Source organism: Equus asinus, chromosome 21 (assembly GCF_041296235.1).
Source record: "Equus asinus isolate D_3611 breed Donkey chromosome 21, EquAss-T2T_v2, whole genome shotgun sequence".
NCBI lineage: Eukaryota > Metazoa > Chordata > Mammalia > Perissodactyla > Equidae > Equus > Equus asinus.
The window spans coordinates 76347328-76374159 of NC_091810.1; the positions used below are offsets into that span (position 1 = coordinate 76347328).

General features: G+C 42.7%; 1 protein-coding gene across 4 annotated transcripts in view; it reads right to left on the minus strand.

Annotated features, from left to right (window-relative positions):
- PLCL2 (phospholipase C like 2) overlaps positions 1 to 26832 on the minus strand; it is a 181161-nt gene that overhangs the window by 13630 nt on the left and 140699 nt on the right. For 3 of the 4 annotated variants that reach the window (XR_001398233.3, XM_044754182.2, XM_014842164.3), the window contains one exon: positions 4191 to 4300. Coding sequence is in view for 3 of the 4 variants with exons in the window: in XM_044754182.2 (XP_044610117.1) it covers positions 4191 to 4300 (110 nt within the window). In the remaining variant the exon portion in view is untranslated. Of the gene's footprint in view, positions 1 to 2883; positions 2945 to 4190; positions 4301 to 26832 lie in introns of all 4 variants that reach the window. The other variant, XM_044754183.2, reaches the window with a different exon arrangement.

Genomic DNA, 26832 nt, shown 5'->3' on the forward strand with positions numbered 1-26832 from the left:
GGAATGAGGTCTTGAGGGTTGGCTTCTGAATTAAAGCAGCAATCAGAAGCCTGCGGGAAAGGGTTACACTCTCTCCCCAGTTACGCAACAGAAACCCTAGAATAGGTCATTGACAGATGCTGAGAAAGCTGGGTCCAAGTATCCAAACAAAGGCTCCTACAACCCCAGCGGAGATTTCTCTTCTCTCTGCCATTCCCTCAGCCTACAGAAAAGTGTGGGTGACTTCTTGGACTGGTGGTAACAGTGAACCAATTTAAATATTGAACTCATACCAAGCAATATGGGAATTATAGTCTTGGGAACAAATGGGACTATTTAAGACAATGGAAAAAAAAACAATATGCTTAACTCCCCATCCAGCAATATTAGAGAGTGCTAACATTCTCAACTTTCATAGCATAAAGGCAACCAACAAAGCTTCTAATTGAAATGCGTAGCTTTAAAAACAAAACCCAACAAAATGACTCCTATTAACATTTTCCATAATCTCTTTTCTTAACCTCAGAGAGATTTTATAGGAAATACTGCTTACAGTAAAAATTGTTCAGCAATTTAAATGAATTGCTAAATAGCTTCTTTATGGTTTACTTTTCTTCTGTTAAGCAAAGTGAAATTGAGTACTTTTTAAAAAATTAAAAAGAACAATTATAGTAGGATTCTATCTACTGACATACGTTATTTCGTGATATCTGAGACACTAAAGCTTGTGAGATGTACCACTATTTTATATACAACTAAGAGAGAAAAATCACTGCCAATTTAACCAGGATACTATGCAAAGATGCCATTAATTATAAGATAGATACCAATTTCAAAAATACGAAAAAACGGAATGACTCAGAATCAATAAAATGTACCTCCATCCATCCATCCATCCATCCATCCATCCATCCATCCATATGCATATAGAAGGTTCCTGGAATAAGGTCACCTACATTTATTAACAGTAATTTCTCAGAGGGAGGATCCAAGGTCATTTAAAAACTTTTATCTTTTCTACATTAAAAAAGTTCTTTATAATGAAGATGCATTTACAAAAACAAATGAATGATTTTTATTCACAGAAAAAAAAAGACTGGAAGCAAATATGCCAAGATGTTAGCAGTGAATCATTCTGGGTGTGGTGATCATGGATGACATTTCTTCTTTGTTCAGTTCTGTATTTTACAGCAAGTCTTAAAAATTGAAAAACCAAACAAAGCAAGAAAAGATTCAGAAAAACTGGATGCACATCCTTAGATTAAAGGAGTTTACGGCAGGGTCCCTCCTCTGGGGATAGCCAGTCATCCCTGGTTTGCTTGGGACTGTCCCAGTTCTCACACTGAAAGCCCCACGTCCTGGGGTGACTGGTCACCCTGCCTCCTTTCTCGTTCACATGAGTGGGGTGATACATAAGGAATGATATCTTTGATTTGATTCCAGAGCGGTGGTACTCGATTTTTTAAGGTGCCTCAGAATCCCCTGAGGAACGTGTTAAGCAGATTCTCGTGTTCCACCCCTGGAACAGGAGGTCTGGGGTGGGGCTCAGGAGACTGTATTTTAAGCACCTGGGGTGCTCCAGAAGCTCAGCTCCAGGGCTCCCTCGGCACACCTTCCTGTCCTCTGCCTCCTCTCTCCATACCAAGCGTCGTCTGAAACCTCCCCAAGCCTCTGCGCCCACTAGCAGGGCACCTGCTGCCTGCCCCACACCACACACAGCCCTGGAGGGCTGCCCCCACTCCAAGCTCCACAAAGAAGCAGTGGTGAGAAGACTCAAGGATCCCATGCCGTCAGGAAAAGGCTGGGGGCTCGACTCAGACCCACGCTCACGTCCAAGACTCGGGGGGCACTGATTCTTCTAAAGGAAGTTTAAACCTGTGAAATACACAGTAGTGAAAAAAGCACTTCTTGTATACAAAAATGGCACACACATCTCTCCAACTCTTCCCTGTTCCTCGCTCAGGTTCTACCATACTCAAACACCATCTGAGGCAAATGTTACCCTGGAAATTTTAAAAAGATCGATTATCCTGTCCTATACATTTGTTTCCATATGGACATAAGTCTGAGGTGTTAGTTCTCTCTCCTGGACGTAATTCAAAAGAAAATAGGTCTCCTAAGTGTAGCTATTTGGTTCAATTACTTATTTCTAAACTCTGGTCCATCACTTTATGTCAGCTGGTTTTCATCAATATGGGCGCCAGGCTCCCATTTTCATGGCTTTTGGCCCAGTGCTTCTCAAACTTCCATGTGCATAAGAATCCCCTGGGATCTTGTAAAAAATGCAGGTTCTGATTCAGCAGGTCTGGGGTGGGGCCTGGAGGCTGCATTTCAAACAAGCTTCCAGGTGATGTCCAGGCTGCTGGTTCCCAGACCACAATGAGTAGCAAGGATAGCTGACAGATGAAAGTTTGGTCCCTAAGTCCATTTTTGTCCATAATAAAATAAAAGCCAAATGAACATTTGTTCCTATCACAGGGACAAAAACAATTGCACTATTCTTTCCTGAGGTTTGCAGGAAATTTGTAGCGTCCCTTCCACCTCTGGTCGGGAGGGAGTCAGCAAGTTGTAAAGCCAAATTCTTTTTCATTGTAAATTCTTATATCTGCTGTTTAGTGAACTGCAAACAATCTGAGCTAAATACCAAGCAGGAGATCTAGAGATTACAAAAAGTACATGTGTAGGAAGGGAAGTGTTTGAAGAAGTTAAGAAAATGATTTTAATTCTAAAAATGAGTAGGGGTTTAACATGAGAAAACACAAGCTGGCTAGCTTTGGAAGGGTGATTTTATTAAATCGAATCAGAAAACTGTTGTCAGCTGTGGGGATGGGACTCTGAACTTGAAGGGGAACAGAGAAATTACAAGAGGCAGCTGTGATTTTGTCTTCACAGTTTTGAACTCACCCGAGGAGAAAGTCTGGAGGGTGAATACGAGAGAGCAATTTTACGTTTTGCTGTCCAAGATCTGGAGTGAAATAATGTTTCTCTGTTATTATTATTCAACTTCCCAAACACCGAGATGAAGAAAAGTAAGGATCATTGAGACGCAACTCAAGACAGTTTCAAAGTACATATGTAGTACTATTTTAAAACCCAGCATAGGGGCTGGTTCTGTGGCCAAGTGGTTAAGTTCACGTGCTCCGCTGCGGCAGCCCAGGGTTCGGATCCTGGGCGCAGACATGGCACCGCTCGTCAGGCCACGTTGAGGTGGCGTCCCACATGCCACACTAGAAGGACCTGCAACTAAGATATACAACTATGTACGGGGTGGGGGTTTGGGGAGATAAAGCAGGAAAAAAAAAAAAAAGATTGGCAACAGTTGTTAGCCTAGGTGGCAATCTTTAAAGAGAAAAAAATAAAATACAAAAAAAATAAAACCCAGCATAGAGAAGAAGACAGGGAGAAAGCACAGCAAAAGGTCAACAGTGGTTGTCTCTGGAGGGTGGGACTAGGGTTACCTTTAGTTATGCTATTTTGACATTTTCCACAAGGAAAATATTACTTTTATAATAAAAGTTAATTTTTTTAAGTGGTCATGCTGAGATAGATAGATAGATGGAAAGAAAGGAGAGAAGAAGGGAAGGAGGGAGGCGGCAGGGCGGTAGCGGGAGAGAGAGAGCGCACAAGCAAGCGCGAGAGCAACAGAAAAACAAAGAAACAGATAGGTACAGATGACTTTTCCCTTGAAGGAAAATTTCTTTCAAATGGGAATTCCTTTACCTATTTCTTTTGATTATGTCCCACACAATTCTTTTCTATTTTATCCTGGGATCCTATTAATCATTCTACTTTAAAGTGTTAAATGAAATCTGAGTAACTAGAATCTTTAAATTCCCAATCATTCCCCGGTAATCAATATTTTCTATTTCACATGTAGCAGCCGGCATTTATGAACTCTACAATGCTTCAAGGAGGGAATGCAAGGTCGTTTCCCATCCCACCAGAATCTACCATGTGCCAACCATCAAAGTCCCCTGTTCTCCCTCCAAGCCCCCCCACCCAGCTATCCCCACCCCCTGCCACCCAGTTATCCCCCCGCCCAGCTATTGTGCCTGCAGACTCTGGAGGGCAGAGTTCTCACAGATTTCTGTGACCACTCTCTAACCTCAAGAGCTGATGATGTACACTGCAGGATATGTTATCCCGACAGGAAGAAACAGGCTGAAAAAGACGGCAAAATCGCTAGCATCAGAAGCAATTCGGCAGGATACCTTTAAGATGGTGATATTCCAGGTAAAGCTCTCCACTGCTTTCTGTAGTTTTCGCTCCTTCAGACCTTCTTTGGTGCCTATGCTGTGCAAGTGTTCATGGAATTCCATGGCTGAAAGAAACAGAAAGACAAAGCCTTTTACTTCTCCATCCAACCTGTGGCAATGAACTGGCAATATTTATTTTTCTAGGTATAGCTAAAACGATTCCAATCTCCAATGGAATTTTGTAAACATGCCTATTTAAGAATGTATTAATGGGGGAAACACTGAAAATCCACTGTCTCAACAGGCAGAAGTCATCTCAGAGGCCAGCGATGGTTCGTCATGGTTTTGAAGGGCGAACAGGGATCGTTCTCCTCGTTTGAGAGCTGAGGAATCTGAGGCACAGAGAGCAACAGAGACTGAAGGCTGTGGAGGGAGCAGGAGGAAGAGCTCGGACTAGAACCCCGGTCTTTGGACTCCCAGCAGGCAGATTTCAGCTCTGCTGAGGACATGATGCTGGTAAATAGGGATGAAAAGAATGCATTTCGTGTCACAGTAAGAGTCAATCTGAGGTCAGACTCCAGGCCATTGTAAAGGCGAGAGGATGGGGAGAAAGACCATGAACTCTAAATGGCATTTGTATCCTGACTCTTTGCTATAATTTACATAATCAAATGAATATTCTCCACTGTGATTCAAAATAGTCTTTAAGACGCTCCTCTGGCAGCAACACAGCAACAAAGCAGGAGTGAGATGATGGCCCTTTTACTGGTTTAACATCATTATAACTCATGGATTTCTTGCATATTCATTGTAGTCAATTATCTCGTCTCTGGCCAATGGGAACCCTTAAGCCAGGTTCCTATGTCCTTTTGAAATGACCAGTTAGCCTTTGATATGTCCCTGGCTTTCTGGCACAAGATCCTCTAGACTCACCAAGTACGTTTCCCATCCCAGACATGGAACCAGGCATTTCTCCAAGGACCTCTGGATTCTGTGAGTGGGAACGACGTTTAAAGGCCAATATCCGGGTGCTAGGAGTGCTCACTATTACTGAGTTTTCACTTGACAGACCTCGGACACATGTATTTTTTTTAAAAAGGGAAGAATAAGATCTTGTTAATACTTCTAATTCAAATTTAAGTGTACAGGGTTTTTACATAATTCTAAAAAATTTTATGCTTATTTCTTATCTCTTAGGTAGAAAATCTTAATTCCTAACCATATCAACATCACTATCAATAGTAAGACTGCTGAATCCAACTTAAGCTCTTTGCATTTTTTTTTTGGCCTTAGAGTATATCTCATTGAGAATATACAGTAAAAATACTGTGTTCTAAGGTCAGTGAGAAGAACTCTTTTCTCTGCTTGGTTATGTCACTAACAAAGTACAATCAGGTTCATTTGCTTCTTTCAATTTTTCATGCGGTGTGTGGGGTGAGGGGAGTGACTTCTGGATGTAATTTGTTTTATGATTATGACAAAACTTTACATGATTCCCAAGTCAAACCACATCTCAAGGTGCAGTCAGGTAAGTCTTGCTTCCTTCCTCTACCCTGATCCCTCCCTCCCCCTACAGATTTTTATCAGTTTTTAATTTATCTGTTTCTTTCTTTTTTATTGAGGAAGACTAGCCCTGAGCTAACATCTGCTGCCAATCCTCCTCTTTTTGCTGAGGAAGACTGGCCCTTAGCTAACACCCATGCCTATCTTCCTTTACTTTATATGTGGGAGGTCTGCCACAGCATGCCTTCACAAGCAGTGTGTAGGTTCGCACCTGGGATCCAGGCCAGGGAACCCTGGGCCGCCAAAGCAGAACATGTGAACTTAACTGCTGCACCACCAGGCTGGCCCCTTCTTTCTTTCCATTGTATTGTTTTCCCTTGAAAATATAAGCAAATGTGTACACACATCCATAATCCTCCTCTCCTCGCACAAAAAGTAGCACACTGTGGACACTGTTTTGTACCTTGGTTTTTATTTTTTTCCTCTTGTAACTACAACATCACTCCACGTCAGTGTGTAGAGCTCTTCCTGACTCTTTTTTTGACAGCCACACAGACTCCACTGTGTGGATGAACCAGCGTTCATTTAACCAGTCCCCTGCTGAGGGACATGGGGTTGTTTCAAATCTTTTGCTATTACAAAGAAGGTGGAACAGTTGTAACTTTTACAAGACATTTCTTGTGTTCTTCTGTACACTTCTACTGTTCAGTTGGGCATTCCAGTTTCCAACTCCACTTCTGTGCAACACCATTTCAAAGCAACTCTTTACACAGTGATTGACAGCAACTTCATTCCATCGTGTCTTTAAACAGTAAGCAAAAGCTGACACACATATGATAAATATAGCAAGCTGCCAACTTAGTCTTTTTTCTTTTCTCTGTATTTTTTTCCTCACTGAATAGAACTATGGTCCTAATTCCTGTCACACTAATAAGGCTTAAGAACCTCACTGGTTTCAAGGAAGAACAGTAATTAGTAAAATTCATTACATTGTCTAGGAAACTACTACACCGACCACTCTACTTTTCTCCAACCTCTCTTTTGCCAGTGATGGTACCTAGAACATCTCAACTTGATTAACGAACCCCTCCCCCCCAGTGCTGGTGACCTGCCTCTGACAGTGAGCTGCATCCCCTGTTTCTAGTTCTGACTTTCACTGAGTGTGCTAGAGCATTAAACCACACCCACACCCACACCCACACCCACCCACACACACAGTCCCCCTGCTCATATCTGGGAAACTGCAGCGTGACGCGATGACTCAGACCCACTTCCTAGAAGATGGCCCAGTGAGGCCCCAGTGGTAAGACCCTGATGTGCTGCCCTTTCTGTTAGGATTTAATACTGGACTTCAACAAGATCTGATTTCAGGACATGAATCATTAATACTCAGACTGTTTATACCTCTGGCAGTCAGGAGGTGCTATAGTCTTAGAAGTATCACCAAGGCTTGGGAGATGGAATTCATGACTGGAAAATGGGAAAGAAAAGAGACACAAGAGAAGTGGTAGGGGAGCAGCTCTCTGTCAACAAGAACGTATACAACGATATGGTCTTCCAGGTGCATAGGAAAAGAAATTGGGAAGGGAAATGAAAGCGATATTAACGTGGGACCACACACTCCAACTGCCTGAGCAGACGCAGGCTATTCATGATGCTTTTTTTATTACAAATTTAAAAACTGACACAACACTGCTGGGGGGATTTTTCACCACCCAGGCGTCAGCTTGGAAGCCTCACTCCACTAGAGGCAGACTGTTTATCCTGCCTTGCTGAACGTTTGATCACCTTACTAGCTGATTACCTTACTAGGTAATGAGGCAATGACAGGATCTGCTTGCCTGAGCTTCATTCCAACTCACAAGTAAGAACCTTCAGATCAGACAAGCATGGAAGAGCAGAAGAAGGGAGTGCTGAGCTTGGACGAATATCTATCCCAGATTTTAAGAAAGGAGCTTTCAGAAAGTTCAGAAGAAGCCAGGGCCAGAGCCGGTGAAAAGATAGGCTGCCTTGAGAAAGATTGAGGACTCGAGGGAAAAACAGTCAAGATGATAAAAAATGACATTTGTAAGGATGAATCAGGGAAACATTTAAAGAAACAAGTATAGCTGTCTAAAAAGATCATATTTTACATGTCTATTAAAAACTGAGATTAGACAATTCTCTCTTATCTTCCCCCTCTTAAAATATCTGTAGTCCAATAAAAGTCCAAGGGGAAGTACAAAATGTATTATTAACGAAGTGCTTTAAAAAATGAGTACAAAAACGGTGGTAAGTTGAAAACTGGAAAAATTATGTTAAAAATATAAAACTCAAAATTTTAAAAAGTGACTAAGACTATCAGCCCCATTGTTATTGATTTCACTCTATGGTTTGCTGCATAACACATCTGTTTCTTTAAAAAGATTTTTATATTATTAACTTACAGACTAATCTTTGCAAACATTCTGCTAATCCACTGATTCAAAGCATATGTTGATATTATTTTTCTGTGGTTTTCTTTGGTGAGGAACATTGGCCCTGAGCTAACATCTGCACCAATCTTCCTTTATTTTGTATGTGGGATGCTGTCACAGCATGGCTTGGTGAGCGTTGTGTAGGTCCATGCCCAGGATCTGAAACCGTGAAACCCAGGCCGACAAAGCAGAGTGCACAAACTTAACCACTACACCACCGGACCAGCCGCTGTTGATTTTGTATTTAAGGAAATAAAAGGATTTCCACTTGGCCTGTACAGCATGGCTGTACTGTTCACTGCTCCCCTGTGACATGCAAAGTCCAGGGCAAGGACTAGGCACACACAACCAAGAGGAGCACAGGCAACCTGCTAGACACTTTATGTTATTACACAAGAAACTTGGAGAGGCTACATAACTTTCCCACAGAAATGTTAAAGAAGGACTTGAATATTGGTTTGCCTGAGCCCCATGTCCCAAGGTTCCCCAACTACCATGCATTAGTCCCAGCCCCTAACACGAGCTCATGACAGGATTTTGTGTATCAAACAGTTATGCTGTGAGGTCGAACACTGTAAGGTCTCTGGGATAGGCACTGAGCCAGTCCTAAGGGAAGACAGAGGAGAGAGAAGACTACGCATTTGAACTGGGTCAGTCCATATATAACAAGGAAATCTAATTATATATCTAAGATGCAAATTGCATTATTCTCTTGCTATTACATTACCAGGAAATCTACTGAAACGTGTCACAGAAGGTCTTTTCAGTTCTTTACATGAACAGTCAGTATAAAGAATTTGTCTGGGTTAGACGTTAAGTAACTTTCTCCCTATTTTCCAAATTATTTCAGCAAAGAAATATTAGCCCAAGGAAAAGGTCCTTATCTTATTAAGAAACTTAAAAACAGTATCTCTGTAAGTCATACCATTCTGTCTAAAGAGCAGAGTGAGTTTTAAAGTAGCTGGTGAAAATTAGATAAGCAAAAATTTTAAGACTAAGTCACTACCTCCATTCACCCTCTACGAAGAAGCCAAGTTGTTTTTGTTTTAAAACCTCTTGTTCTTTAATTTCTGTTGGGGGGGGGCGTTTAGGAGCTAGAGGAAGGTGAAAAGATTGGGAGCTCCCACTGTGGGGGTGAGGATGGGGCGTTAGCCGGTGCTGGGAAGAGCCCTGGGTGGGCAAGGTGTGAATCTGTGACTGCGGAGGAACAGGCAGATGTGGTGGAGCCCGGGAGACCAGTCAGGAGTCTGGGAGGCTGTTACAGTACTCAAGAGAATTTTAAAAGCACGTGGTCTTGACTGTTAGAGAGTGTGTTAGAATGGTAATGTGACAAGGGATTTGGGGGAGCTTGTAAGAGGATCATGGGGACAGGTTCACAGAGAAGTCAAGAGGAGACAGGAGAGTGGATCTCGAACCTGTGTGCAACAGAATCACTGGAGGTGCACGTTTAAAATGCAGATTCCCTGCCTCTCCCCTGGGACTCTGATCCACAAGGTCTGGCGCGGTCCCAAACATGGATATTTTCAGCAAGCACTCTAGAAGATTTCCATGCAAGAGGGCTACTAGGGGTCACTCAGGAACGCCAGACTTGGAGGATGGGGAGACAGCACCAAGAGACCGAAAGTCATGATGTCGAGCAGTGCTAGAGGGCATTTCAGAAAACCTAAGAACTATGATACTGCCAACTCTGTCTATCCTAAAAAAAGGCAGGATGAAAGGAGGGGAGCAGGCGAGAGAGACAGAGAGAGCAAGAGAAAGGCAGGGAGGCAAGAAAGTCAATACTCTACTTTTTTTTTTGACAACTGGCCTAGCTCACATATACAAATATTTATTTATTTTGTTCATCTTGGACAAGATTTTTTTTCCCATGTTTTCTATTTTCACTTTCATTTAAAAGGATCTAACATGAAACTTAGCCAGGAATATTTACGTGAAGAAGTAATACTGAACTATTACCGAAGATTTCTTTAACATGCGGATTTTTCAGAATAATTTTATTTCTGTAATTAATAGTCAATATACATAATATTGAGATACCAAAAGTCTCATCATTTTGGATAATGAAAGTAATTCTTGATTCTTGAAGTTAACAACACTGATTAGTCAGTCAATAACATTTATTGACCACACATAGATAGCTGTGTTGAGACCTATTAAAACCCATTACTTAACTATGCTGAACATTCTGTAAAAAGCTACAGATTTCTAGAAGCATGGGGAGCTAAGTATGGGAACTAGTGCTTATATTATCAGCTCACTGACAACTCTTTCATAAAAAAATCTTTATAATTTTGTTCTGGAACACAATGGCTGAGTGGAGAGCTGTTAGTATAGAAAACAGGGCAACAGTATTAAAATGATGATGTGAGAATACACAGCAGATGCTGCTTTTTAAAATTTGATGTCAAAACAAATTCTGTAGGTGCAATATCAAATTAGGACTTTTGTTCCAGCAAACGCATTATATATGGGAGAATTAGTAAGCACAGAAGGACTTATATTCTAATGTAAAACTTGACAGAATAAATTACGAACTGGTAATTTAAGATTAGATTATTTAATCTTACAAAATAAACTAAAAATAATAAATCAGACAAGTTTAAATTTCTGAAAACCTGAGGAAACCCATCCTGTGTTTTCACTTAAGTGACTAGATAGAAAATGAGAAGACAGTAAATGCCTCCTATGATGGAGTTGATTGCCCCTGCACCTACTGTAAAATTGAAAGCAATTATATTAGAAAGTTACATAACAGGAAGACAGGAGTCCTTTACCGCTTCCTGTGATTGACCTTTGCCGTCCTCGGTGTCCTCACTGGAGTGACAGGAAGGCTGAACTCTATTAAAGAAAGGCTGTGTGCTTAGCTCCCGTCCTCAGCAGACGTGGACCACACAGAGCCTGGGATGCAGGGCAGCTGAGCAGCCAGCACGGCCCATCGTGACCTTGGGATGCAGGCGGGGCTCAGGACGCCTGCGCCCCCTACCACTGTGTTCAGAAACAAAACCTGGCCACTTCTGGTGGCTATTGTTCTGGTCAGCTTATAGAGGGTAGTTCTAGCTCCCACCTTCTTATTAACTACACACCATTAACCCCGCTGACATGCGATTATCCCTTTGTAAATATTACACAAAGTATCTGACTTTTTCGCATGTTCCTAGTTTACTAATTATCAATGTGTCTTTTATCTCCCTCTATCTTGCCAATATTTCCACTGGGAAGGGGACTGTTCATTTACAGGGGTGCAGCGCCTAGAAGCAGCCCTCACAACAGGCTTTTAATAATGCCTGTTAAGGGGAGGCTTTATAATTCTCAAAAGAACAAGAAGATGCAGCAGAACTACCGAAATCAGCATCTCCTGGGCAGGTAAACAGAACAGAACACTGCTGCTCTCACCCCTCAGCGAGCGGACACCAGTGAGGGCAGCCCCACGCAGGGCGCTTGGGCACTGTGGGAAGATGCGTACCGCTGCAGCTTGCTGTGGAACCTCCGTTTCTTCAGCTGTGGCATTAGGGGCTGACACGGAGGGTTTCCCAGCTCTAAAATACAACTATTTTTCGTTGATGAATTAAAGGTAAGAAAAACCTACATACTTCTGAAAATAATTAGAATTTTGCTGATCCTGAGAAAATTTCCTTTGGAGGACCATCTGCAGAATCAATATTCAGAAGTTTCTGAATTACAGATTTGAGCTAAGAGAACACGGCTCACGTGGCCCGGGCACTGCCTAGTGGACTCAGGGAGCGGCACCAGGCAGATGCTGGGAGATGCGAGAGGGAGGGGGGTTCTTGATTGTGTTGCTGCTGCTGCTGCTGCTTAGTGACAGAACCCCCACTGCGAAACAATCCTCAGGTTCAGAAATAGAAACCGGGCCGATAACAATGAGGGACTAGAAGCAGGATTGTTTTTCTTTCAAGAACAAGTTCCATTTCCCTGTATGTTTCCAGTATCTTCCAAACACTACGCTAACACACATTCATCATAAATTTGCATATTTTAGAGCCACGTGTAGTTTTTTTACATCTTATTGAAGTTAGTTGTTTAACAAAAATAATTGTATTTTTTCTATTAGTCAGTGTCCCAGATACTAGTCTGATCTAAAGTAAACGGCATTTAACAGCCTCACATACAGCGTGGCCTTGCCCGTGTTTTCTTTAAAGGCAAAATGTCACATTTTGGGGCCACTACTAATGAGGCAGCGGAAGAAAGTAGGATTCCTTGATTGTACTATGACATTGCCACTCAAGTAAGATGAGGTGACAGTTAATTCTGGCCAACGAAATTGAAATCTTTCTAAGTTTTGGTAAATTTCATTTGAAAACCAATACTTAATAGTCCTCTGAGAAGTGTGACATGCTATATAACTGCAAAGCGCTGTAATATTTAACAGTCAAAATACAAAGTGTTTAAAGGCATGCAAGTTTGCAGTCTGTGAACATATTACACGAATCCAATGAAATGCACAGGAAGATGGATCAGATCTTGGGGTGAATGGTGTCCAGAAGGCGGTGCACAGCCACGTCTCTTACTAGAGCTGGCTGGGCCTGCTGTGGTTGCTCTTTTGCCAAAAGGACTGTCTTTGAGCCTTGGCTGCTCTGGGCCAAAGAACTACAATATGGTTCCTCCAACTCCATGGTCTCGAGTTCTGTTACCAGGGAAAAGCTGCGGCTTATTTTTCTCTTGGAACATTCACTAAGGAAAAAATTTGCTCAAATTCCTTTGCGGTAATGAACTTGAGAACTAAGGAAATAAATAGCAGGTCATTAAACAGCACAGAAAGGACAAATGGAAAACCTCTCCTAGGTGAGTTCTACAAGAGTTTGGTTCTGTTCTGGTCTAAAGGGAATGGAAGACACAGGCCATGGGTCCATGGTGGGGACAGCACAAATCATTTAGCCTTTCAATTTACAGCTATAATGTTAAATTTTAAAAGTTGGTATGGCCACACAAAAGTGTATTATTTTATTTTTATGTCAAGAACTGTATTTTAAGAAGTTATTGCTTCTTTTGATGTCATCTCTCAAAAATCTAAACAGCTCAGATTTTTTATATTGGTAGGCGTTGGTTTCACATAATTTTCCAATTATTATTTCAAAATATTTTATAACAAATATTTTAAAGGTTTTTTTTGAGAGGATTAAAGTTTTATAACAAAAAAAATGAAACGTAATGCTAATAGATTAAGTATCATGTTTTATTAAATTAACATAGGAGTGTACATTTTCCAAGACGATATAACTCAATTAACTAAGGACATTAGTAAAACGGCATATAATGGAGTGTAGTGAAGAGAAATTTCTAATTCTATCAAGTTTCCTGCTTCCCATCACAGATAAGCTTAGAGGAAAACCAAACAGTCATAAAAATTAAATAAAAATTTAAAAATATGTGATACATACAATACTAAGATATGAAAATGAGGCTTTTGCTTCGAAGGAAAGGAGGGCTCAGTCAGAAACGTGGCACCATTGCCTCTTCAATTAAAATGAATGCCATTTATTCTTGCCAAACGTGAAGCAGATGACTTTTCAAACATTCTGGTTGAGATTTTCTCTACCAATCTAAACGATATGAATCTAAAATATACCATGCAGTGCACGGCCAAAAATTTTTAGAAGCAAAAATAATTTTAAAAAGTACTCATAAGAGAGACATATTGATCTCAAACTGGTATACCTAAAGATTAGGTTTTCAAATGAAAATTTACTTTGTTGTCTAAAAAGTTCTTTTACCACAAACACATCCAGTGCAAAAATATTTTTGTGTTCGCTGAAAATAGAAAACAAAAGCACAGCGTAAAATCTTTCAAATGGTGACAAAACAAATATATATTTATAATTTTAATTTATTTCAAATTTCCCAAATTAGGTGTAGTGAGTATTTCCTGAAAGACGGAATTCCATATAACACAGGTTTATGTGGGACCTCATTCAAGAGGTCAGTTTATCATTAATATGAAAAGTACCTCAATACAACATGGCCTGTGTGTATCTTGTGGCATAACCTCAAAGTACCCTGAGAACAAAATATGGATATTTGATCATTTTTACAACTAATTTACCTATAGCACCTGTTAAAACATACAGTCTTTGTAAACTATACACTCTGCCCCAAAACTCTAAGGGTCTGAAGTTTGGGTTTGCCGCTGACACGTGGGTGTTGACACCATAATCCCCATGGAGACATGGAAATGCCTAATTACTTCCATATAGTTCCAGTTGGTAGTCTCTTTTTCTTGGCCTTCTTCCCAAATAGTCTTGGCATTAACAAGAGCCAAATTATTTTAAGATGGATTTTGAGCTGTTAAGTCCCATTCCACATGAGGTGGAACAGATAAACCAGGTCTCTTAAATATATCCATGAAAGCCAGATGGATGACAAGATGCCTGAGATGCCAAATCCACAGCAGCATGGTTTGTGAATGAATGATATGAAGGAGGTTTTCCCTCCTCTGCCAGCATGCTCCATCTGGGTGAATCCAGGTGAGCTGAAGTTGCATAACTCAAAGTCTTCTGTGGAATCTAATTACCATGCCACCATTCTAAACACTGGCCACGGGACTCACTTGGGGTGGGATCCTATGGGGAATAATGCATTTAGCCAGACCCTCCTTACTTTGTTTCACTAAAAAATAAAGAGGCCTTCTTCACCCGATTATACTCAAAGATTAGTTTTTATACCCAGGACATCTTTGTTTGGATTGCTACTCTTCAGTTGGGTCTTTCCTCTCCACCTCAGCTTGGCATGATCACTGTAACACACCAGGCCCTCGTGACCGGCCCATCCACGTCTTTCTTCCTTTTTACAGCTCTTCTTATTTTCATTTTTGAATAGATAATACGTCATATGGCTTAACAACTTAAAAAGTAGAAATTGGTATAGAGAAATTATCTTTCCCTTCCCCATCTCCCCTCCCATCAGGCAACTGCTGTTACTCCCTCTTAGGTCTCCTTCCAGAGAGAGTGCCCCGCTCACAAGCACACAGGGTTCTATTCTCCTGCTCCACCTTGTAAAATAAATATTAGCAAATAGCATACACTGTTTGCTTTGCCTTTTAAAACTATATACATATTTTTTTTACCTATATCTATATATGAGATCTTCCTTATATATGTGTATATATGGTGTGTGTGTGCGCACAGGTGAATATACATACACATATATACATTTCTTTATTCTTTTTTATGGCAGCATAATGTTCCATTATTTGGATCTACCATAATGTATTTATCAAGGGCCCTCCTATTGAACATTTAGGTCGTAACATTTAGGCTGTTCTCAATGGTACAAAGAGAATTCCAGAAATACGCCTTTCCCCAAGTATGTGGTCATATCTGTAGAATAAACTCTGAAAAAACGGAATTGCGGGTCAAAGTGCATATACTTTTAATTCTGAAATTTACTGCCATTTGGCCTTCCCTAGGTGTGGACCCAATTTACATCCCCCAATAGTGTGACAGTTACCAGTTTCCCCTATATAATCACCAATCTATCATGACCTGCGTGTGATAGGACTTTGGCGTCTTTGATACAAATGTTTGGATCTGATGGTTGAAAAATGGCCTCTCCTTGAAATACCTCATTCAGTCAACTTCCAGAAGATGAGCGTTCTCCTTCCACCCGTCCGGCTGCATCTTCGCCCCCGTGCTTGTTCTTCCCCATCTCCCTGACACCTAAACACGAGAGGGCAGGGCTCTGTCTCCTCTACACGGTCTCTTCTTAGATGATCTGTCTCCAACCTTAAGAGACCACCTCTGCGCCTATGGATTCCAAATTCATTACCTCCAGTCTGGACCTCTCTCCTAAACTTTAGACTTGGAAGTCAGCAAGGCACGTCAAACTGACCATGCCCCAAACCAAACCCCTGATCCTCCCTCTCAAAGCCTCTCCTTCGCAGTCCTCCCCACCTCGTAAACAGCAGCGTCACCTTTCCAGCCACAAATCCTGCAGTCATACTAACTGCCCTCTTCCTTCCCTCTGACCCCACATCCAATCTGTCAATAAATCCCAATAGCATGACCTTCAGAATATCCAGACTGTAACCCTTTCACATCACTTCCACCCAACCGGGCCAGATCAAGACACAGCTATTGATTGGGCTGGACTGTCGCAAAAGCCTCCTTCCGAACGGTCTTCCAGCATCTGCTCCTGCCCCGTCCCTCTCCGCAGGCTCTCTGACGCAGCCACTCCAGCTCAGACCCCCAGAAAGACCTCCTATCTCACTGAGAGCAGAACCACATCCTCACCATGTCTGGCCGGCCCCTTGTTAACTCTGGCTCCCCTCCCGTTGCTCACGGCACGGCAGCCACCCTGGCCCGCTAGTTCCTCTTCTGACGCAGCAAAGGCTCTCACCTCAAGGCCTCTGCCTCGGTGGCCCTCGTCCTGGGAGAATCCTTTCCCAGATATCTGAAAAGCTTGCTCTCCATCTCCAAACACATCTGCACAAAGGTCACCCATTCACCGAGGTCTTTGCTGAGCACTTTATTTAAAAGTGCCACCCTCCACTCCCACCTGGGCGCCCCATCCCCTTCTCTGCCTCATTGTTTCCAAAACACTCATCACTGTCTGATGCACTGTTTTATTTATTTGTTCTTTTGTTCCTTTTCGGTCTCCCACAGCTAGATTTCAGCTTCATGAAGGCAGGGACGTTGACTTCGTGTTCGTAAGTGTATTCCTTGTAACCGGAACAGGTTTGCATCTTTTAGAATCCAGGCTGAACATCTTTTCATTTCACTGTAGACTCTTTTGAAGCTCCCTTATTGTGAACTGTGTTCATATTCTTTGTAAAGACTACAAACGTTGCAGTTGCTGGCCTTCTCCTTCCTGATTGTAGGAGTTCCTTACATGTTATGGATATTAGCCCTTTCTGATATGCATTGCTAACATTTTTTTTCAGTTCGTAGTGGTTTTTTTTTAAAGATTTTATTTTTTCCTTTTTCTCCCAAAGCCCCCCGGTACATAGTTGTATATTTTTAGTTGTGGGTCCTTCTAGTTGTAGCATGTGGGACGCCGCCTCAGCGTGGCCTGATGAGTGGTGGTGCAGCGCCATGTCCCTGCCCAGGATTCAAACTGGCAAAACCCCCGGCCAGCAAAGTGGAGCGTGCAAACTTAACCACTCAGCCACGGGGCCGGCCCCTCAGTTTGTAGTTTTTGTTGAGGCTTTGCTTCTGATAGTTTTTGCCACACAGAATTCTTTTCATGCAGTCTAATACGTCAAGGTTTTTGGTTTAAGGCTATATGAAAGCGTCTGGGTTTGTGCTGTTTCTGTGCCTGCCTCCCCAGCCCCATGTGCTGCTTCCCCCATCTTCGTCTGAACGTCTTTGTCATAGCCACGGTTAGCATCGACCTTACTGCCCTGTGTGGGCTCTTCTCTCTGCCCAGAATTCCGGTCCCCACTTGCCTTGCTCCCTGACAAACCACTTTCTTGACTCAGTTCCTGTTCTAAAATTTGGTTCAACCACCACCCCGGACAGAGTCCATCACAGGGTGTGCTGTCATGGCCACATGGCAGGGCCCTCTCGCTACTGGGTGGAGTACCCCGGGCAGGGGGATCTCCTCATCTGCCTGTCTCCAACCCTTGACCTGGAGCCCAACAGGGCAGAAAATGAAGTCCCCAGCTTCTGTCAAACTGAGAGTAAGGACCTAATCAACGTCTAGTGAATAAATGAACAAATAAATGCAGCACTCCATGTTCAGTTCAATTCAACACATATTTACTGGGTGCCAGCTTTGCACCGGGCACTGCTCTTGGCGTTTGGATGTGTTGTGAATAAACAGAGATCCCTGTCCTCAAGGAGTTTGCATTCTAGTTGGGAGAAGACACACAACAAGTGGGAACACAGTAAACTATGTGGTAGGTTAGAAGATGATGACTGCTGTGGGAAAAAGAAAAAGCAGAGCAGGGCCGGGGATCGGGGGCGCCGGGGTGCTTTCACGCTTAGAGGTTGAAGTAAAACATTCAGTTCTGAACTACAGACTCATAATCACATCCCAGCATTTTCTGTATTTCCTCCCAACCCGTTCTCCTTAGAGAACTCAGCCACCCAAGGGACTCTCCCATTTGGGTGACACCAGTTCCACCTATAGGCCTGACTCCATCCCAGCTTGACTACAGTTGCTTCAACAACTCACCAGTTATTTCCCTTTGACCATCTGCCATGGTCGGAATATTTGCATCCTCCCCAAATTCCTGTGTTGCAATCCTAATGCCAATGTGATGGTATAAGGAGGGGGCCTTGGGAGGTACTTAGGTGATGAGGGTGGGGACTTCACAAATGGGATTAGTGTTCTTGTAGAAGAGACCTCAGAGAGCTCCCCAGCCCCTTCCAGCATGTGAGGACACAGCGAGAAAGCGCTGTCTGTGAACCAGGAAGTGGGCCCTCAGCGGCCACCACACTGAAGCTGCCAGCACCATAATCTCAGACTTCCCAGTCTCCAGAACAGTGAGTGATAAATTTTTGCTGTTTATAAGATGTCCAGTCTGTAGTATCTTGTTAAAGCAGTCTGAATGGACTAAGACAGCATCCTACTGTGATCTCACGCTTCCACACCTGAAACAGCCCTTCACGAAAATCAACTTCCTCCTATTCTAAGTGTCAGGCGTCCACATTCCGTTGCTGGGAGTAGTATGTGAACATGGAGGGCAAAGGAGAGAGATGAGTCAATCAGTGAGTCCCAGGCCTGTTCTGAACTATTTAGTGACCCCACTGCCTATAGCAGTTTCCTAAAGCGTTCACGACATTGACAGATAAAACCTGAAACAGGGGCTTTCTAACCAAACATTTTTGGGAAATGCTGCCTTAAACTGGGGGATATTTAGCAAGCTAATGTGGACTGAGAATCTCTAAAGCGGAATAAATTGTGTCATGAAGATTTGGTGAAGAAATCCTTTGCCCCAAGGAGCAGGACTAGCATTTCTTGACTCAGGCTTTGGGCAATGTTGGCCTAGAAAATCAACCCCAAATAGTTTACCCTTGAATTAAAAGGCTTCCATCATTTGACCCAACCTGTATTTCCAACCCTAGCTTCTGCTGCTTCCTGAAACAGACATTTCCTTTTAGCAGGACAACATACCTCATGGGCATGGAAAGCACACCTTGAGAATGAGGCTTCTACGCCCGGCCCGCCTAAAAAGCCCTCCCCTTCTGCTCTGCTCACAGGGAGCCTGCCCTCCCTGCAGCCCCAGCTCAGGGCCCACCTCCTTCCCTACAGGCAGAACCCTCCAGGCTTGCTCCTTTCTTCAAACTTCATTTGTAGCTACTATCTACACCATATGCTTGGTGGGGTTTTATAATTTTCAGTGACAGCAGAGATCTTTCATTATTTTTTTACATCTCCAATAAGAAATTAGTACAACATCTTGCCATTGAACACATTCCACAAACGCATGATTGTGTTTTTCCTCTAATATGTTAACATGTGTAATGACATGTTTTTGACATGCCACTGACTATAATGAAAGAAGGCAGGTTAAAGTTGTTTCAAATTCCTTATTCCTAGAAGAAGATTTATCTCTAAATATTGTTAAAACATTCTTAGAATGCATTTATTCACTTTACCCACTAGAATCCCTTATTCCTATTATATTACAGGATTCGTAGAGCACAGAATTTGAGAGCTGGAAAAGCCTTAGAGATCATCTAGGCTATTCACTTCATTTTAGGATATTTATTAGGTTATATAGAGAGAGATATAAAAAACCTTCTGGTATTTGTCTGAGAAAGATGATTTAATTTATTTGAGGACTTGACTTGAATTGTAGTTCTTCTCAGCTTTAATAAACAAGTATAATAGAATAATAATCACAAAAATTTTTATGGGCAAGCCAGAGTTGAAAGCAGCCCAATTCCTCCCCAGCAGAGCACCTGCCGAGAGGACCCTGAGAGTTGCTATTTAAGAGAAAAGTGATGCTTTCGGAGACTCTGTGGGTTTACAAAGGAAGGAGGGAGGAAGAAGGGACAAAAAAACACAGCTCTGGGACTTGCTCACAGGATAAGTACCCCAGGAAGCTCAAGCATCCCCCCCGAATTTCCCTCCCCTTCATTCGCGGCCCTGGGGAAATTTCACCAGTGAAAGCTATATTAGGAAGAAGGAACACACTCCTTGAGAAAGACAACTTGGCTGCCCATTAATCCCTCAAGCCAGCACTCCCTGGAGTCTGAACGGGTCACCTGTCCCTCTGAGGGACAGAGGAAAGAGGCTCAGAGGTGAGCATGAACCCAGGAGGGGCCTTCTCTGCTCCACCCTCTAAAGAGAGGTTCACAAAACCTGACTGTGCTCACTCAAGTGCAAATTCCCGAGCCCCAGCCCCAAAGATGCAAGACTGGGGGTGAAGCAAAGAAAGTGCATTTTAAACAAGCAGCCGCAGGAGGTTCTGACCACACTTAGGAGAAACACTGTTAGGATGACAGTCGATGTGGGCATCTTAAAGCCAGAGGGGTGCCGGATACAGGAGATGTGGGTTGTGGTGAGACAGCGGGTTTCTGGAGACCTGCTGCTTGTTTTGAAGCTTTTGACCTGAGTTGGCCTAGTTGTCACCTTTGTGATCCTTCCCCCCAACCTCCCTTATCAGCCATGGATCCTCAGGGGGAATTAAAGGGAGGAGGGCAAGTTGCCGGCCATTGAAGACCTTGCTACTTCTTGGCTTCCCTTGGCTTCACTAACTGTTACTTAATTAAAGCGCGCAGGAGAGGATCTGGTGATTCAACACCCGTTCTTTAAGGAGAGGAAAGACGTCGAGGGTTCCAAAGGAGTTACGGGAGTCCAACTCAGGTTCGGAGGTCTCACCTTCAGTGGTCACTCTTCACCTTCAAAGTTAGGCATTCACTCTCCCCCTCAAAACCCATGCTGATGGGCTGCATTTTAGGTGTCCTGGACCACTCGATGGGATTACTCAGTTCATCTTGGAATCTTTTTAAGTAACTGCAATCAAGCCATTCCAAAATGGCTGCTTAGGCAACTGATCCTAGGTCACTGCATTTTAGAACCCATGGGGCCAGCAGAGAGTCATACCATCTAACGTGACTTACAAGAAGGAAGATGAGGCAGGGAGGGGTCAAGAGACTAACCTAACATCACACAGCAAGACATGGTACCGGTGGCACAGAATATGGGTCTCTGGATCCCCACGGAAGAACCTCTTACTGTTCTGTAAAACAGAGCCGAGAAAACATCTTGACACAAACAGACAAACGTCACAGGCTCCCAGGTTTCCTTTTGCAAATATTTTCACACAGCACACTTGGAAAGGAAGTGCTTTCAGGATGAATCCTACAGATGATTTAATGTTTACTGTGTTGGGTAAGACAAGGATGTGAGCAAACCAAGTGATGGATGGTGGCACATTACTTATCTGGTAACCTCGGCTCCTAAGAACGCACCGAGATGCGAGGAGTTTGTAAAATAAGAAAGGTCTCTGAGCAAGCAAATCCAGGCCTTGTAGGTCTGGCCTGGCATTCTGCTTCTTCTCCCCATATGGGAGTGCATCAGGCTCTCATCTGCTGTGAGGTAGCATACATCTACCAATCTCGGTTACAGGGGAGATGCCAACTGCCCAGCAGACTCAAAGCAGCATGTCAGAAAGGAAAAAAACAGAGTGGTGTACAAATAGATGGCCGGGAAATACAGCACAAATTAGCAGTAGGAAGTGAAGGAATGAGAGGAGATGGAATTAAACTATTAACTCTGATCTGAACAGGCAAAGCAAGGCCATCGAGAGTGCAGGTCAAGGATCCTCCAAAACGTAAAGGCTCCTGGAGGAATTGCTGCATTAAACCACAGAATAATAATAATGCCTCTCAAGATGACCCTGAGTCATCAGAATTTCCATTTATTTTCGGCAAACTAAATTTAAGAAAGCAGGGATGTATAGAATCCATCACAGAAAGTTTTCCATTAGGCTGATTAAAATGAAGGGTAATTAAAGCTTTCATTATCTGGACAGTTACCTAATATCCCAGTGTCCTCAGTAACTATACAAGCCTGCCATGCGTGAGAATCCTCAGAGCTTTTAGAAAGAAGCTGCTATTTAAATAGGCCTGGGGTGGGCTGGGTTTTCTCTCATTTAGAGCTTGATCTTCCCTCGTCATTCTGAGACTGCAAAAGCAATTCTCCTGCCAGAAGAGGAACCAGGCTCTCGCCCACCCAGGCACAGACATCATCTCTGCAGGGGCCTGCCCGCAAAGCCAGGGAGGCCGGCAGGGGGCCCGGCAGACCTCAGCTAACTCACCTAACACTGTCCCCAACCTTGTGGGTATGGCTCACGTCTTCTCAGGAAACATCCACAGTCAGGGATTCCCCAAGCAGCTTCCCATCCTTGATTCCTTCCTTCCTTTTTTTTTTTTTTTTAATTTAGTAATTTAAATTAAATTTAGTAGTAATTTAACTTTTATCAGAATTATGTATGCACACAGTTGAAAGAGCCAAATAGTTGTCACCAATTCCCCCTCTCCAGAAGCAGCTACATTCAAACCCTTCAGCTGAGTTTGTTTCCTTTTTTAGTATTTATGTCCATATTTCTAAGTAACATGCTTATATTGTTTAGTTAGATTTTTTTTTTCAAGCGTTATCTACTGAATTCCCCATATGGGATGAGAATATTGCTATTTTTAACCTCCCCACTGTCAGGACACAAGCAGGTTCTCGGCCATCTGGGGTCTAATTGCTTCTTAATCCAGGTTTCGGGCAGTTCTTCTCTTTTATCCCCACCTTTACGCCAACTTCCAGAGGCACCAGGTGCCACCATGTTCTGAGCTGGTCGGGGGTGGTCTGCAGCGCAAATCAGATGCCCGTCAGCCCCCCGCCCCCGCCGCCAGCTCCAGCTCTCCTCACTTATTAGCACTTATTCAGCTGGGTTTCAGTTTCCAAAATTTTGTTGCTCCCATTTTCTTTGTCCTTATGGGTTCATGCCTTAAAAAAACAACAGCAACCCTTACTGTCATTTCAATGAGGCTCAGAAGGGAGTGGAGATTAAGTGCAGGTGTTAATTCACCATCTTTGACAGGAAGTATGTCATTGATTTCTTTTTTCCTTTCCAGAGAACAAATTATTTTCCATTTAAAGTCCCCTGATGAAAACACCCAACTCACTGAAGCAGAGCAGCATGGGTTTCCTTCCAGATCCTCCTCCTTGCCTTTAGGAAGCAGATCAATTCAGTGACTAAAAAAGCAATTCAAATGCAAAGACAGGCTGCTGATTTTGGCCATTGAAAGAGAGAAAGAGATAGATATTAGAAAGTGGAAAAGACTGTTTTCCCCTGAAAGAATCTGGCTAATCTTTTATCAACTTTTTAAAAAAGAACTTCTATGAACTTTTATGATGCTTTTCCCTCTGCAGATTCCATTTCAGCTCCCTTGCAAGTACTCCTTACCAATCACCTCCTTCACTATATCTTGGAAGAACAAGCATTCGTTAGATTCAGGAGCATGTGTGCGTGTCAGCGTATTCGCCTGTGCTCACCGATTTAACACACTCATTCGTGGATGGCCCTGCCATTTATCACTTATCTTTCTCACTCACATGGCAGCCCAGACCCACTCATCCCACATCACTCCTGCACCACCTCACATCCAATCAGTCCCTTCCGCTGGCACTACTGACCTCTGACTGCGAACAAACGCTCCCATACGCCGGCCGGTCCTTCGGCCCCTCTTCCACTTCCTCATCCCAAAGCTGCTGCTGTTCTCCTATGGCACTACTTCCTTGTCTAGCTTCTAAGGGAAAACACTCCTTTCTTTCTCAGAATTTCTCTAAACGTCACAGTTTTCTGTATTAACCGGGAAGAAGAGGGGTCCTTCCCCCTTTCCAAGGTCAAGTGTTTCACAACTGTACTTGATTCCTGCCCTCCTCACTTCCTCCAGCCTCAGTCCCTGTCTTATCTGTTAAGGTCTCCTCTTCACCTCTTCACTGGATCTTTCATATTCCTAGGAACACGGTTTTCCTATTAAGATTTCCCTTTAACCCTTCAACCTTCTGTGCTGCCATATTCTCTTAAGAGTGGGCTATGCAGGCTGCCCGAACTGCCCATCGCCTGGTTGTTCCCACTGCCCCCCAGATGCCTCTGGGTCATCTGCCGACTGGGTGGGGCCTCAGGTTCCCAGCCTGCCTTGGCTGGCGGTCTTCACTGCTCAGCACTCCTCTCCTGCCTCACTCCCTCTTCCCAATAACAGTGGCATACACATTTCTACGGCAAAAAAATCAATTACATAGCCAGGAGTCCGAACCTGTCCGCACTGGGCGCACTTGTTAACATGGGCCTGGAGGTGGGAGCATAACTCTTTATTTTCACTTGTTTAAATTAAGGTTTATCTAAGAAGAATATAAATTTGTGTTTAAAAGCTTGAAATACATCTAAAATAGTGCTCTCTCGCAGCACTTTGGTGACCTATATCTTCATTTTGTCACTGCAAGATTAAAGTTCTACAAGCAGCATAACAATTACTTATCAAAGCTAAAATCTTATGCAAACGTTTTTGAGCCCAATACAAATTAGCAATTCTTCCTGTGACTAATGACTATATGCTCTTACGATAACTGTAAACATGAGAAACAAAAGATCAAAGGACTCTAAAATAAGCACTCAGGATAACAGAGAGCTGTGTAGGCGCTCAGCTAACTGTGAAACCAAAAGATGATCGTTACATGCTTTTAAAGGTCTTTAAACCCAGAGCAACACGAACCCGGGGTTATTCTTTTTCCTCCTCCCAGCAAAATCCTTTATAGACAAGGCTCTTCAGCTTTTTAAATACAAGCAAAAACATCCCTTATTGAAATCAAAACAGAACAAGATAAAGCTGCATTATGCTAGAAATTACCAAATTTCATAAACCAATGAAGTTGCAAAGAATTGACAATAACTCAAATTGTTAAATTAATCAACAGTTCTTTTTTTCCTGATAAATGTAGTTTCAAATTCTAATAGTCCCTAATTCTCATAGCAATACACGCATTTAATAGAACCGAATACTTAAAAGTCAGATCACATTTAGTCAGGTAATATTTGAGTGACTGCTTTGTGCAGAGTGTTAGAACAGATGTCAGAGGTAAAATACAGAGAGTAACTCAATATGCAATCCTGGTGCCATAGGATGTTACTATCCTGTCTGGAAGATGGAATACATTAATAAAATACACAGTAACTGAAGAAGCTCTATCAGTTGACCAAACACACGTGCGAAGGGCTAAATAAAATGGTTAGGTAACACAAATCCTGGAATCATAAAGGTCTTCTGGAAGACTGTTGAGACAAAAAGAAGAAAAGTACAGATTGGCAGAGAGGAGCGAGAGAGACGAGAGCGACGGCTTGTGAAAATCTAAGTAGGAACACTCAGGAACTCCGGAAGGGCAGTCCAAGGCCAGGCTGGATGGACACCATCACTTCCTTTCCTTCCTCAGTGCTCCCAGCAGCCTCCCAATCCAGTTCAGCCCATGACAACCCTCTGTACACAGCTATTACGATCATCACCTTAAAGCTCAATCTCTTTGCCATTCTGCTCAAAAACCAATGGCTCCCCTCTGCCTCCCAGGTGAGTTCAGCCTCCTGAGTAACACTCAGTAAGGACTCAGTACATGTGATTGTGTGTGATTACTTTCACATCTCCTGTTTGATTGGAACGTTCTACGAGGCAAAAACCAATCTTGCTTACTTTTTAACATTTTGGTCTGTAACAGCTCTTAAAAGTACCTTATGCATAGTATAAGTTCAAAACGTATTTATTAAATGAACAGATGAGTTAATTAATAAATTTTATAAAGTACTGGCAAGATGGGGGGACCAGTTGGTAGATGACCTTGCATGGGAATTTAGAAGGTTAGCTTTGACTCCACAGACTCTAGTAAGCTACTGATGTTGTACAGAGTGGTGACATGATAAAATGGTGTTTGAAGTAACTTGTTTTAGTTGTGGTTGTAGGGAATATTAGCCCAGAGAGGACTAGACATAGAAAGATCACTTCGCTAATAATATTTTGCTAACAAGATGAGGACTTTTTTCTGATTAGTCACTAATGTGCACATTCCTGCAATAAACACCAAAAAAGAAAATTGTCGCACGTATCCTTGTCTTTAAACTATTTTAAACAAGTTCATTTCTGAGATAAGAGATGATTGTTTTTTCAGGCTAGGTAATAGTTACTAGTCTCTTGATTTTAAAGAACAGAAACCTAAGACTTAGAAATTAAGGACAGGTACTCTTATTTATGAATTACAAATATTCTCCATATTAGAATCTTCCAAATTGACACAAACGAAATTTAAAAATTGAAAGAACTCCATTTCATCTAATTACAATGCAGAACACGTGATTTTGTGGTTTTATCACTGCTAACGTTAGTTAGATGGTTGTGTATGTAAGCAGAATTTTATAATCTAGTATAACAATTGGATGTTCAATTAATGAATTCATCAGCATTTGAAAATGCCAGTGCATTTTGAAGTGTCAAGAGGTTGTAACTGGTGCCCATTTTCCTTTCTAAGAACTCATTCCTTCTCGGCTCAAGCCACCCTTTTCCTACCATGAGCTAGAGTGTCACGGGCGACGAGGGGAGTTTGGCGGCACAGGAAACACCGAGGAAAGAGATGGGTGCAGAGGTTCTCAGTCTTGCTGCTCATCAGAAACACCTGGGACATGAATTCTTAGGCCACACCCCAGACCGATGTCAATATATTTTAAATGCTCCGCCGAGCTGAGTTTGTTATTCAGGCTT